The sequence below is a fragment of the Phacochoerus africanus genome, chromosome 2 (genome assembly GCF_016906955.1).
Source record: "Phacochoerus africanus isolate WHEZ1 chromosome 2, ROS_Pafr_v1, whole genome shotgun sequence".
NCBI classification, from domain to species: Eukaryota; Metazoa; Chordata; class Mammalia; order Artiodactyla; family Suidae; genus Phacochoerus; species Phacochoerus africanus.
In genome coordinates this window covers 118120448-118135917 of record NC_062545.1, presented here as the reverse complement: position 1 = coordinate 118135917, position 15470 = coordinate 118120448, and the positions used below count along the sequence as shown (strand labels likewise).

At 39.8% G+C, this 15470-nt stretch overlaps 1 protein-coding gene across 1 annotated transcript in view; it reads right to left on the bottom strand.

The window, feature by feature from the left end:
* The window catches only part of PRTG (protogenin), a 137619-nt gene extending 124966 nt beyond the window's left edge, over window positions 1–12653 (bottom strand). The window contains 2 exon segments of the mRNA XM_047769440.1: window positions 9952–10254; window positions 12444–12653. Coding sequence (XP_047625396.1) covers window positions 9952–10254; window positions 12444–12537 — 397 coding nt within the window. The 5' untranslated portion in view covers window positions 12538–12653.
* Between the last annotated feature and the right edge of the window lie 2817 nt (window positions 12654–15470).

The following is a 15470-nucleotide window of genomic DNA, read 5'->3' as shown; positions in this document are numbered from 1 at the left end:
TTAAGTATAAAATAGATAAGCTACAAGGATATATTATACAACACAAGGATATAGCTAATATTTCAGAATAATTATAAATTGATTATACCTTTGAAATTTGTGTATCACTACGTTGTACACCTGTAACTTATACAATAGTGTATATCAATTACACCTCAAGTGGAAAAAAAAGAATGGGGAGTTTCTGTTGTGGTGTAGCAAAAATGAATCCAACTAATATCCATGAGGATGTGGGTTCCATCCCTGGCCTCGCTCAGTGGGTTGGTGATCCGGTGTTGCCATGAGCGGTGGTGTAGACTGCAGACATGGCTCAGATCCCTCATTGCTGTGGCTGTGGTGTAGGCTGGCAGTTGCAGCTCCGATTCAATTCCTAACCTGTGAACTTCCATATACTGCATGTGCTGCCTTAAAAAGCCAAAACAAACAAACAAACAAAAAAAAAATTGGAAGAATGGTGGAGTTCATTCTAGTGTGCTAAGAAACTAGTCAACTAGTCACCCTAGTCACCTCTGTATTGACCAACGGTGGATCCACCTATAATTTCTCATTGTACCATTTGCTAAGCTGTAGAATTCCCTCCCTAAATATCAGAGCTTCCAAGTTGACATCTGATGGACAAAAAATTAAATTTCACGAAGTTTCTTCTGTTTGTATACTTTCTTACAAGAAAATTAATTTCACAAATTTCTATAAATATGATAAATCATCCAGGTAAAAAAAGTTGTAGGCTTTGAAGAAACCATATTCCATCACTGGAATAACTATAATAATCTTTTTGGTAATCTCATTGCTTTACTGAAGTTTGTCCTTCGATTAGAATTATCTTAAAAGTATTACTAAGAGCATGAAAATATGGCTTTCTTATTTAAACATATAAAGAGTGAATTCTTTTTATTAAGAAAACAATGAATACATTTACCTGGGTAAAATTATGTAAGAAAATTTGTGATCTCTCTTTTTAAAAGAAATACTAAAATGGAAATACCAAGATCAAAGCATTTTTTTTCTTATTATGTGTCCAGTTTGAGGTCAATACTTTAATTGAAATTACTTTAAATCCAATCAGAGGGACTCAAGCTAATTCAGTTTGAAAGCTAGGGAAAAAATTAACCCTTGTCATTCTTAATAGGAATTGGTGGTCATAGTGGGGAGCCAGTATAATATATTTCTACTAAAACATTAATAACATAAGCAAAACTCTCATTAAATAAAATCAACACTATTTTTTTAAACTCCAAGTCAATAAACATCAAAATACACTATTAGTTATTAGCAGAACCAGAAACATATTTGTAAAGTTATACCTCTCGTACACTATAGCATCCTTCAAAGCAGCACTATTCTGGAGCTCCCATGATGGCTCAGTAGTTAACGAACCTGACTAGCATCCATGAATATGCGGGTTCAATCCCTGGCCTTGCTCAGTGGGTTAAGGATCTGGCACTGCCCCAAGCTGTGGCATAGGTTGCAGATGAGGCTCAGATCTGGAGTTGCTGTGGCTGTGGTGCAGGCTGGTGACTACAGTTCCAATTGGACCCCTAGCATGGGACCCTCCATGTGTCATGAGTGCAGCCCTAAAAAGGCAAAACACACACACACACAAAACAAACAAATGAAAAACAACAACAAAAAAGCACTATTTAGAACTGTTCAGTCCCAAATAAAGTAATTTACTTTTCTAGACTCTTAAAAACAGTACTAGTTTCAATTATCAGTATTGCTTTAAGACACCCACCCCCCCCAATCGGATCTTCCTAAGGTTCATGGCAAGAGTATGAATTCTTAAGAGTGACAAGTTAAGTTACTGCCGAGCTATTTGAACATTTTCTCAGTGACTTAAATGGCTATCTTGCAATTAAACTCAGCCTTACAGAAATATCATTTATTGGCCATTTACTTAGAATTACAATAACAGAATTACAAAACTAAGGGCATTGTGTTACTCAACATCCATCCCTCACCCTTTTTCCCCCCAGCTACCCATTTCTACAGCTAAGACAAGAATCTGTCAAGGATCTGACAAAGATCAGAGTGATTAAGTGATCTGTCTAAAGTCATATAAGTCACCAAACAACAGAGAAGGCATTAATGCTTAGCTTTTCTGCCTTTTTGTCATTCTTTCTGCTTTCCCACCACACCCCCAGCAACTCAGTAAAAAACAGAGCAGCTCTAAGGGTATTTACCAGATACTGGAAATTGTCAACCTCTTAATTTCTTCGGGACAAGAACAAGAAAACAAAAACCCAGTAACATGAAAAGTCTGTTTTGACCCAAATACTATTTTCCTTAAATATAATGAAAATATGCATTCTACTCTTCTATTTTGAACTGATGATTTGTTCTACTCCAAGTACTTTTGGGGCATAGAACACATGGTGCCAAAAATGTTCAACCAGCCTTGCTCAACACTAGAGTCACTCATTAAAATATTCTGCCTCGTCCTTCATCTATTTCAACTACTTGCCACTTGAGCCACCAGCAGGTACTGGCCTCCGCAGGTGACCAAATCCATGTAGCAATAATCACAACTTTTTTTTTTTTTTTTTGGCTGTCCTAAGGCACATGGAGTTCCCAGGCCAGGGATCAGATGCAAGCCAAAGTTGCAACCTATGCTGCAGCTGTGGCAACACCAGATCCTTAACCCACTGTGCATGGCTGGGGATTGAACCTGCATCCCAGTGCCACAGAGATGCCACTAATCCCATTACACCACAGCAGGAGCTCCAAAAATCACAACTTTCACTAACATAAACAGCGTAACTAAAACTGAAGCACACACAAAAAGTGATACCCTGGCAAAGATAAAAACTGTGAAATCCCTGCCCCCTAAGTAATTTAAAACAACTATTTCAATAATAACCACTAACAAATTTGCCTTGACTTTCTGTGTACTAGCTAACATACTGCACTGTGTAATTCTTTTCCCTTTAGTCACCCCTTGATGTCCTCTCAAGATGCTACCATCTTTACATCATTATCTGCAGGAAGTTAAATTACTTCTGCCCAAAATAAATCTATGGTACAGTTGGAACTAGCTGAAAAGACTTCTGTTAACCATTCACCCAGTGAACCACCTACCACACAGTAAATGTTATTCTCTGGGCTGTCAACCTCATACAGTTTTACATCTCACCATGCAGAGTATCCACAAAAGATGTTCTTTAACATTTACCACACATGGTGATTTCTCATATCTTTTCAATTCTGGTGTCCGTCACAAGAAAATAAAAAGTTACGTAAATATGGTTAAATGAAATTTGCATTTACTCTTAAGAAAAGATCCAAAATATTGAAATGAAAATGAATGGACCTACAGAAGGATAAACTCTTAACGGCAGTTTTCAGTGTACTCTGTGTGTATGTGTGTGCGGAAAGAGATGAAAAGGCATCATTCCAAATTAGAAAGACAACGACCCCAACACATTTCGTTGTTAAGCTTCCTTGACAATACTTTAAAAGAGTAAACAGTCTCTAATCAATAAATTTAACACTGCTAACACTGAAAAAGTTGAATATCTAGTTAAGACAGAAACAGTTAAAAAAACTAACGGCCCGGTATCACCTGAAAAGTAGTCTTCCTCTACTTTCAGAAACATCAGTACTTCTCAACCAGGGATGACTGTGCCTCTCACAACACATTCTTTGCTCACCACAACTAACACAATAAGAGTGCTGTTGGAGAGAGCCTAGGGATGCTGCTACACAACATACACTGCAAAAGTCAGCCTCTGCAATGAAGAATTACCTAGTCCAAAATATCAACTGCACCACAGCTGAGAAATCATGAGAAATGTAATCCATGGCTCAAAAAATTTTTTAAATTTTATTTATTTCTTTGGTAAATGTTGCTGGAGTGAAAGATCCATTCTGGGTAGTACTAAATCATATTCAGAGTAGTACTAAAAAGACTACAAAACAATTTAAAAAGCCCATTTTGGAGGATTATTCCAAAGAAATATGAGTTATTTACAGAAAGTAGTCTATATGAAGCAGCATTATTTTTAAAAAATCCTCACACTATTCTAAATAGGGATCTACTATAGTTTCATAAAGCAAAAATTTTAAAGAAATTTTTAAAAACTAGTCCTAAGAACTAAACCCAGTGAGGATAGAAGTTTGAAACCAGGACCCTGAATAATGACTGTATTCTCCAATAGTTACTTAATCTAGCAACTACCAATGTTAAAGCTATAAAATACATATATAAACACACAAAAAAAGACAAACCCTTCAGAAACTAAAAAAATAAACATTTTAAATTCATGCCTTCTGCTCAGTCTATAAGGCTTTTAAAGCTCATCAAAAGCAATTTCTGAGAATCAGAGGTTTAAAAAAAAACTAAAAAGAAAAAAACAAGGAATGTAAAAGTCAGGAAAGTATTTGTCAGATTAGTGTCAGAGACTTTTGTGAGGATGACGCCTTTATCCTCTGCAATTCATATCCCTAAAGCAGTTCACTTGGCTTCAGAATTATAGCCACTGAAGGTAATTTGGTACATTTTTACCTTTTTTGTAATCACCATTGTCAACTGCTGGCTCTGTACAAATGACCATTTTAGGGCAACTGCCAATACTGCTTCGGTGACTACAAGTGTAGCTTCTTCCTTCCTTATTTGCCAAGACTTGTATACAGTGATGCATATTTAAAACATTTAATAAAGAATATAAGCACTATAAACTCTCAGAAGTATTAAAATAGCTTTAACGATGAAAACTTAATTTGGGGCACAATTTTTAGAATTTCTCTTAAAACATCAATAATTGCAGCTTTTTAAAAAAATTCAAGTATAATCCTCAGCAAAATGCCTGATCAACATTATTGATTATTTTCATATTAGTAGTAATGGCCAGTTTAAAAGCTTAAAGTAGTCAACCCTAATTGAGCAACTCTGCCTACCAGAGATAAAAATTATCTCTCAAAAGTGTAGTCAAGAATATTACAATTCTCAAAATAATAACCTCAAATGCACTTATTTATTAATTGAAATACTCCTTCAAACTAACACTCTGCTTAAGAGATCTACTTTCTGCTATTCTTTAAATTGCTCTGGACCTCATCAATAGGCCCAGCTGTTAAAATTCAGGAGCAATGACAACAAATGCCTGAGCAAACAAGTGCTGAGAGTGAGGCCCTTTCTTTAGCATAATCTGAGCTAGTTGACACAAGAGGGCCATACCAAATGCCCTTTCAAAATTCCATTAAGAAGCTGGACAGAAATAAAATAAACAAACATTTATATACATCTTAAAGCAAATTATAATTTTACCCTTCAGTGGATCCTACATCGTTTAAAAAAAATTAAAAATCCAACAACTTTGAAAAACAATGAGATAGCATTATAGGTTTCTAAAGATGAGAAAGATCCTCATTAATCAAGTGCAAAGTGGGAAAAACTGGTTCCATTACCCAGAGATTATCAGGTACCTGATAAACCTTTTAAGCAGACAGACTTTAAAAACCAAGTGTCATTGTAAACAAGCTTGTGGAACTATATATGTTTTTACTTCCCTGACTTAATGCTAACTTATCAAACTTTTAGATGGTCAATTTGAAGTCAAACATGTACTTTTGAAACATACCCCCCCTCATTAAAGATGATTTTTCTTGGATCCCAGAAGGCATCATCTGAACCTTATCTACAATGTTGGCAGATTGGTCTCTCTAAACATCTCAGTTCTGTCTTATTTTTCCAAAATCAAACAACTTTGACTTCTGTGTTAGCACTCTGGTATTAGAGCAAGTAACTGTTAACAGTCTGTTGAGAAGTGCACATGCACACAGGTAAGAGATCCCATCCATTACAGCATTTACACATCTCAATAAAAAGTGACAATGAAGCAAACTCTTGACCGTCTTGGATCCATGATCATTAATAAAATTCAAAAGCTAAGCTAACAGTCTCATAGCTGTTTTTTTCGTTTTTTGTTTTTGCCTTTTCTAGGGCTACTCCCAAGGCATATGGAGGTTCCCAGGCCAGGGGTCTGAATTGGAGCTGTAGCTGCCAGCCTACACCAGAGCCACAGCAACTCAGGATCTGTGTCGCATCTGCAACCTACACCACAGCTCACGGCAATGACAGATCCTCAACCCACATGAGCAAGGCCAGGGATCAAACCCGGAAAGCAACCTCGTGGTTCCTAGTCGGATTCGTTAACCACTGAGCCACGACAGGAACTCCTCATAGTTCTTATCTTTGAACATACCATTCCTCCTCTTTTCTTTCTAACATGACTCTAAATGTTTTCAATATATTTTAACTTTACATTTCAAGACGAGGTTTGAACTATAATTTACATATTACTCTTTAACATAGGAACCACTCACGGTTTTTCATTAATCTCACCAGAAAACCCTCAAGTTTCATCTCAAACTAAAGTGATAAACATGTTATTCATAGAAAAGAACCTATATCCTTTTAAAATAAAGGACTACTGCTACATAAAATTGTAGAAAGAACTGTGTCCCCCAAACAATGTTACAGATGTTAAAACTAACCTCAAAATTCTGGGGGAAAAAATCCATCATAGAGTTATAATAATTCCTACGGTCTTCTAGCTACAAATGCTCATTTAAAGAATTATTTTGCACGCAGGTACAGTTCTGAAAAACCTAACAAACATAAGCCAGCTTTATGTTCTCTTTCCCTCCATCCTAAGACTTCAATTTCCACCTTTTATGGAAAGGAAATAAACAATCAGCTTCCTGTTCAATCACTAGCTTACAGCCAGTCTTTTACACATCACAGAACACAACCAGCCTCCTCCTTTACTTCTCTCAAATGTCCCTTATCTTAATTTAAACTTGTTGAAATACGAGATCGTTTTACCGCACTAATGCTTTCCGATGAAATTTATCTTTCTTACTTCAATATTTAGAATGCAAGGAATGTCAAAATGTCATAGGTTATTTCTTACCACTAAAATATTTAAATTGAATTATTTATGTAGTGAAGGATTAACACCTAGGAAAGTGAAAATGAGATTTGCCAAAAGTTAAAAATACTGAAATGTGTAAAGGATGGTTTAATCTTCTGTTCGTACTATTGTATACACCTAGAAAAAGGGCCTCCCACATCACTCCACTTTCTAGTCTAGTTACATGAAAATGTAAAACAGCTAAAAAGGCTATCAATAAAAAGGATTAACGTAAAAAAAAAACACCTAAATATTACTTCTTTAACCCTATACTTGCCTTTAAAAATGAGATGCCTTAGAAAAACTAAGACAAATTCTTTTGTGCTTGGATGAACAACAGGAAAGCAAAGCCTCCAGGCCTTAGGGGAGGAACCTTGTCCCCGCAGCCGGCTCTGATGTGCCTGTGAGATAAGGCTCCATAGTGACACTTAAGGAAAGGCCTGTTCACATTTGAATTTCTGCATTCCTCGAGAACAATTCATGGCAATAACTAACTTTGCAGAAGAGCTACATGAAAGCTTTGGCCAATGAATGAGGGTCATCTGCTCTTTATCACAAGGGTAAACCTCATCCTGGCCAGTTTCTAACCTTTTAACCCTGTGAATTCCTAATTTACACATGAATAATGGAATTCTTGCCTAGAGTGCAACTTTCAGCGTCTAGTTCCTAAATTTAGAAACCAAGACTTGGCCTGTGTTAAAAATCTAAAACTTGCACAGATTAAAGTTTTAGATTTCCAGGTGCTGTACTACTTCTTACACTTTAGAACTAAAAGGTATGCTTGCTGACAAAATCCTGGACCAGAAAATTAAAAGAACATACATGCACCCCACTGCTATCAATAACTAGGAAAGAACTAGCCTTTAAACACACACACACACACACACACACACACACAAACAGAATGTCCACTTAATGCCTATTCTCTTCCTGCTTAATATGTATAACATCTTTACCCTGAACACAGAATAAAGTCATTTAAGCCTACAATGAAACTGGACATTGCTTCTCAGATATCAGAACTAACTTTGTGAATTTTAAATCTCTAAGAAATCTCATATTTCTAAAGAATAATCTGAACTGATCATACTTAAAAAAAAAAAAAACTACAATATAGAGTGCAATTTCCTACCTAAGTACCTCCTCCAAGTTAAATAAAATGTGTGCATATGAAAAGTGTGGTTAACAGCAATGTTCTACATAGTTTAATTGTAAAGTTTTTGGTAACTTAAAATATAAAAACTACTTCACTAGAAAAGACTTCAAAATGATTCACATCAAGTATGTCATTAATAATTTTCACAGAAATACAAAATCTAAAGCTTCTCAAAAAGCCAATACTAACATTTGTTTCACCGTTACTAATATCTGTTAATACTGTTCAGACTTTATTTATGAAATCTGAAAGCTCTGTGCTTTCAAAGTATTTCTGAGTGCCCTAGAATTCTGTCAGGATTCTAAGGAAGTCCTGGAAATATTGTGTGCTCATGACAAATGTGTTTCATCTTTCAGGACCCAGTTGCTCCCCCCAACCCAACCTTTCCATCCTGCCCCTCCCCTCTCCAGCAAGGTAATCCAACTTACTGTTCCTGGATATGAAAACACAAGAATCTACAACCACAAAAAGGTAGAAAAATTACAACTCTACGAAACAATCTTACATTAGACAAAAATTAAATGAGCAGAACATAAGCATAAAAAACATGCTATCCTAACAGCAATACATTACTGAAAAACCATTAACAACAACAACAAAAATGCTATTCATCACAGAAAAAAAAAAGTTTACCAGACATTCTCTCGATTTTATATCATTCTGAGGGAGAGGGACTAGTTTTGGAACCTTCTCTACTTTTCTGACATATTTCAATATAAGAATATACTTGCTTGCAATTTATTTTCTACCATTAATTATTATTGCACAAATAAATTCCTAAAATAAGGGTGGCATAAATATGGCTATGGACTGTTACAATAAAGTCACCTAGGAAACTCCCACCAATAGCTTCCTAAATTTCAATTGTGGAGACTTTGAAGAAACTATTTCCTAAGATTATGCTTTTATTTCAAGAGCTCCCTCCTCCAACTGTTCATTTTGTAAATGATTGTTAGGTATGGTGCAAAATCTATCTTCTGTGGATTCTAGCTTGTAGCTAGAATGTCTATAAAACTATTTTTAAGACAGTTGTGTTTTAAGATTTAAATTATCTATTGTAATCTTGAGGGCTGGATATTTGATCACCTGAAGAGGTGGAAAGCCTCAGTGAAAATAAGGAGTTCCCTAACTATCCTAGGCCCATGTTTACCCTCATCGTTATCAGGGCAACCCCCAAGCAATGGATCACTTGACAAATGGTTGATGTGATGGGGTTGTTAATACAAAGGAAATCATTAGACAGCAAATTTTATGACAACTGGAAAAAAGTGGGCAGATCTGGTTTAAGTCCATTAGGTATAATATAGAAATGGCCTTAATCTTTCTTTCCCAGCAGGAAAAGCCTAGGAATACTTCAAAGGCTTGAGAGTTACTGACCAATGCCCTCTCTTACAATTAAAAAGCGACATGGGTGATCTTAAAGCAGTCAGAGAAATGCAAGTTTGGGCTATATGAAAGATTCAGGACTTAAGGGCCATCTACAAAGCAGAAAGAGTTGTTCGTGATTTTCAAAATGTAATTATTAATTTACAAAATACGAAATTTTATAACAACTTTTGTTGTGTTGGCTAAACTTTTCACCCAACTCTTCTCATAGTTTGAAACACTTAAGTTTTTACAATGCCATAATAACAAAAGTTTTAGTGTTCTAAACCTAATAAAACCCTTCTTCTAAATCACTCATTTGAATTTATACACACACACACATATATATACATACAGAAATCCGATTTTTTTTTCTGCATGCCTTAGCATCAACTATTATCTCCAGGAAATTCTTAACATTTGTGTGATTTTTAGGATTAGCATATCAATGAGTTAAGAAATCCTCAAAATGCAGCAGTGAGAAAAATCAAACAATCAAGAACTTAAAAAACTTACTTGATAAGGTGAGATGAGCTTTCTGACTAAGAATGGCTCCATATTTGTTCATGGCCAAGCACTGATAAAATCCTTCATCAGACTGCTCTCCTCGCTTGCCTTCCACCTCACTGATGTATAAAGAGCCGTTGGACAGAACCTGGATCCGCTTATTTTCAGACACTTTTGCTCCATTTTTCAACCAAGTGACCTTAACAGGAACTTCTCCATGAGCCTGGCAATCTAAAACGACTGCTTCCTTTCTTGAGACAGTAATATCCTGTGGTTCTTTTATAAAAAACAGTTCGCTAAAGCACCATACTCCTATAAAAAAGGGGGGGGGGAGGCATACCTTGAATTATAGGTGTAACATCATTTCTTAACACACAATTGTAAAACACATATTTAGGATGTAACAAGGCAAAGCTCAACAAACCATATTAGTTAACTTACAAACATCTTAATAAATTAATCTCACTTTCAGGAAATCTTTTCACAACATCTAACACTAAAAGCACAGGGAAGATTTCAATAACTTCACTGCCTTTTAAGAATTATGTTCTCAAGTGCCTTGCTAGAGTTTCAAAATCATCAGGAAAACTCTTGAACACAAGCTGTTTGCTACTTTTACAAGCTTGTCAAAAAGATCTTGAACAGAGTAAGTCGTAAAAGTCTAATTTTACAAGAAATCATTAGCAAAACTCCGACTCTGTGAACAAGCAAGTTTATTTCCTCGTCCCTTGAAGAGTTTTTGGAATGCATGGCACCTACTCCTTGGGGAAGTGCCTTTATCTTCTGTGACAAATAACAAGTTTGCATTTTTATATCTGCCCTTTTATAGCAAGGTCTCTGTCTCTTCTCCTGGAAAAGAGATCCATTTACTTAATTTCTACAGAGTATGGTAGGTATTTAAAGGACAAACAGTTACTTTGAAAAGTTGGTAACTCTTGCTGCTTGTACTCAGTGGGTGATCGGATTAGGAAACTTTTATTTCATTTTTTTAGAACTACCAACTGTTGGGAAAAAATGCGTGACTAATTGGTCCTTACTATCTAATAGGGATAGGAGATTGCTTAATCAACCAATACACATTTTTATCAGAGCAGAGGAAAGGCTTTATTTCTAAGTATACACATCTTTCCGGTCCCCGCCAGGATAAAGCATCCGCTGACCAACTAATACCCTGTCACCTCCTGCATTTAGCACAAAGGTCAGCTGAAGTCTTGCATATTGATTGGAGTGGAGCAGAGTATTAGGGCTCTTTTGGGGGTGGGGTCACTTCATCTTCTTTCTTATTGTCTTGAATTCATGATTACAAATATCCAGGACTGATCTCTGTTTCTCATCAAGGCAGGTCCTCCAAACCTCACACACTAGTCAGGCTCCCACGCCTGGACTGCCGACTTCTCCTAATGGATGCCCAGGGCGACGCAAGCGACCCTAACAGCCCCGCGCTGCGAGGACCACTCCGGAAGGCGCCCATTGTGTTTCCGAGTCACATCTCACTTTGATCCTTTTCTCATGCTAACACAAAACTAACTCCTCCAGGGACGGAGGGACACACACACACACACACACACACAGTCCGGGGTTTGTAACCTGTAAATAAATAAAATAAAGTAAAACCCCACTATCCTGGGCACCTCTCCTCCCCGCCCCATCCACTTTACACTTTTTAACTCTTGAAGGATAAAGCAACTCGGACGCAAAAGAGAGTCCAAGTTTGGGCAAGGATAACCTGGAATTTGGAAGGATCTTCAGATTCGTACATAGGCCCTGCCCCAAAATATCTGTCTGTGAGAAATAAATCCTACTTAGACACCTTCCTTCTCAGCGTCGGTACCTTTCTCCCTCCCCTCCTGGGCACAAATGGGCCACAAAACTTCCACTCCTCTTCTCTTTCCAATCTCACCCCTCCTGTCTCCTCCACATTCAATCCGGATCCTGGAAAGTGGGGGCACTTAGGGATCTGACCTGGACGCTGAGATCACCTATTCCATTCCCTGCCCTAAAACGTGGAGAAGCCCCCCATTGCAAACAGCGGAAGCCGCGTGGAAACTCGGCGCCCACTGCGCGGCTCGGCTGCCACTAAGGAAACAATATAAATAAAGCCACGTGCGGCCACCGAGGCCGGCGGCACCAAGCCCGGGCTGGCCGTGGAGGCGAGGACGCGGCCAGAGCACGGACAATGGCGCGAGGAGAAAGGGGCGAGAGTGGACAGTGAGCGCCCGCTGCGCAGCGCGAGGCCGGTTGGGGGGGGGGCGGGGAGCGCAGCGAGGAGGGGCGGGGCGCTGCGAGAGGAGCCCATCGCCGCCCGCGCCCCCGCAGAGCCGGCGGTCACCTAGCTCCTCCAGCAGCGGCTCCTGACTGGCTGCAGGGAGGAGGCAGGAACTGGGGGTCAGCGCCCCGGCGGAAGACACCGCTGCTCCCCCAACACACATGTCGGGTTACCTCCTTCCCCGACCCACTCGCGACCGCTCACGCCCCACCCGCTCAGGAGAAAGAGCGCCCACCTGGAACGGAGCCGAGGAGCAGCAGGAGCAGGAGCGCGCCGAGCAGCATCCCTGGCGGCCGTGGCCGGGCGAGGGGTCTCAGGGAAGGCGCCATTCAACGGGGCTGCACGGGCATGCTCCCCGGCCGCCCCGCAGCCACTATCCGCCTGCCGGCCCCCTCCACCGGGCGCTCCCCGCGCGGTGGCTGGACACGCGCAGCCTTGGCTTCCCGCTCGGCCACCGGCGTGGCGTGGCACGGCCCGGCGGGCGGCTGGTCTCCGGTCCGCGCAAGGCTGGCGCACGGACACCGGCTCGCGGGAGGCTGGGGGCCCGAGCGTCCGGCCTGGGGGCGGAGTGAGGCGGCGGCTGGAGGGGGCGGGGGCGGCGGAGTGGACAGCGCCGCCGCCGCCGCGGGCCTGGGGACTACTTTCTACATCTGGCCCCTGGTCTGGGGACCGCGAGGTCGGCGCGGCCCGCGGAGGGAGACGCTGGGAAGGGGCTCCGTGGCGTCCGGGTCGCGGCACCGGCGGGAGGGGGCGGACCCTGCCAGACCCCGCCGGACAATGCACCTGGGGGGTCAAGCCCCGGCTGAGAGTCTCCGGCTCAACGTTCCCGCCCCCTCTGATTCCCTGCCACCGTCGAGGACAGAGCCACAAAGGCCGAGCCTTCCATCCTGGCCTGCCCCCGGGGCCCCTCTTCCCCCTCCGCCCACCCCCCGAACTCCCCGCTTGTTTAGGATTGGAGAAGGAGGAGGCGGGGTGGGAGAGGGATGGTGTTGAGAGACGTGGAAAGGCCGGAGACTTCTCCCTTGATGGCCCCTGCCCATCCCCCTCCGTCCCTCACTCGCCAAGGCCCCATGGAGGGAAAACTATTTCCCACTTCAGAGATTTGTCAGCTGCACTGGAGGCATCTGCGGGCGATAAGCCCCCCAACATTTGGGATGGTTCTTATCCTCCCTGCTCCATCATACGCAACCCTGGCTTAAATACACCTCTGAAGCAGCCCTGGAATGAACAATTACCCTTTGAAATGTTTTATTAGCGCTTTCTCAACTTAGTCAAGTTCTTTAATTCGTGAGAACTGCACCTAAGAGACCCTTTCTTGAGAGTTGAGGCCAGATCAGGAGATTTCTGGATTCTCCAAGATAGGCCTGGGGGACTAGGGCTACCTGGCTAGAAATTGACTAGAAAAGACCCAAATGTTGTGAATTTTTTCACCTCTTAAAATTAATTAAGGATAACCAGAGTACGTTAAAAATGTAATCAGATTGCTAAACATGTGTGGATCATGAAGAGCATTTGCATGTGGATTAGCATTCCCTAATCCCAAACTCAATCTATGGTGATGATGAGGGCACGGGCTAAAAGCTAATCTCCGTGGAAGTTGGTTGAAATCCACCTTTTGTCAGTAGGACGTCAACATATTCACTGCCTTTAGCATGTTCCAAAAATCCTCCTTATGAAAAAAAAGGTGGGGGGAATCAACATTTTTAGAACATCTGCTAGGAGTAACCTTCCCCAGAAGCTTTCTATAATAGGCATCAGTCTACTTAATTTAACTGCAGGTAAAACAGTGACACTCTGGGCTCTATTTCCTCCAAAACCTTAGAGTTTAGATGAATTTCAAGCGTTTCTAAGCATCAGAAAAGTTCATGGAAAGGGAAAATATTTAGAGGTAATAAAATGAAATATTTGCAAGGATGTTGTAAACATAAATCATATTTACACAAAATGATATTCTTAACTGTGTGCATATTAAGCTGGATTTTTTTATTGGATGAAATTCTTTGCCTTCTTGACTCCCTCTTCTTCCAGTTCTCTTTCAACTGATCCTAAGTGCTCATATTTCCTGGAAAAGAATTGCTAATAAGATGCTTTTATGCTCTCCTTTTTGAATAAATCAGAAGAATAAAGGCGGGAGGAGGGGAAAGATAAGCTAGAAAGCAAGGGAAGAGCTTTTTTTTAAGGTGTTTTTTCTTTAGCATTTCAGTTAATCATAGGAGACTTTGAAGGCTTTGGACCTTGAGTTGTATTGGGGAAGAACATAGCATAGCATCTAATATGAAGTAATACATGATATATATATATAATATATGGAATGTGATGAGATTAAACAACCCTAATTAAACTTTTCTGATATATTTACTGCCCCATACTGGACAACAATAAACTTTCTCTGATGATGTAATTATACCATATTATATAAAATTTACAGTATGCCCTAGGTCACTCATTAGTAAGTGATAACTGGAAACCAGAATCCATGTCTTATTTGTTGCCCTTTCTACTGTATAATCCTGTCTTTAATTTTAACTTTTTTTCCCCTTTTTCTTTCCTTTTTTCCTTCTTTCCTTCCTTCCTCTCTTCCTCTCTCCCTCCCTCCCTTTAACACCTATTCCTGTGGGCTTCAGAATTTATAGCATACTTCTTTAAATAACACAGTACATGTCTTCTTGGATAGTTACATTTTATTTCATGTATAATACTTGTCATATCATGTAGTAGGCTGTGTAAGCTACCTAAGGGCTTGTTACCAGTTCTCAAATGCCCCACAGATTCCGGCTCAGTGCCTTGTATATAGGTAAGAGTGCAATGGCAAAGAGTATAATTTGGGTGTCTGACAGACTAGAGTTCAAATGTTAGAATTATGTAGATGAGTTATTTATGCTTTCAAATCTCATCCATTTAATGGGAGTAAGTATAATACCAGTGGGGTGTTATGACAGAATGCATGGAAAGTACCTGGTATAAATAATTGCTCTATAAATAATAGCTATCATTATTTTATGAGTAAATATTCCCCAGAGTGATAAATCTGTGTCCTTTTAGAGTTTAATTTTGCAATACTCACATTTGTAGGAGTCAAATCTGATTAATTTGTTTGGTGATCACACTGCTAATGACACTAACGACGTATTGGAATATTTCCTAAGCTGGTCCAGAAAGAGGTAAGAAATGCCTAGGTGTTTAACCTCCCAAAGTTACCCCCTTGAAGGATAAATCTCATTGACATAAACAATTACCTAAGGCCTATTTTGCTTTCATATTC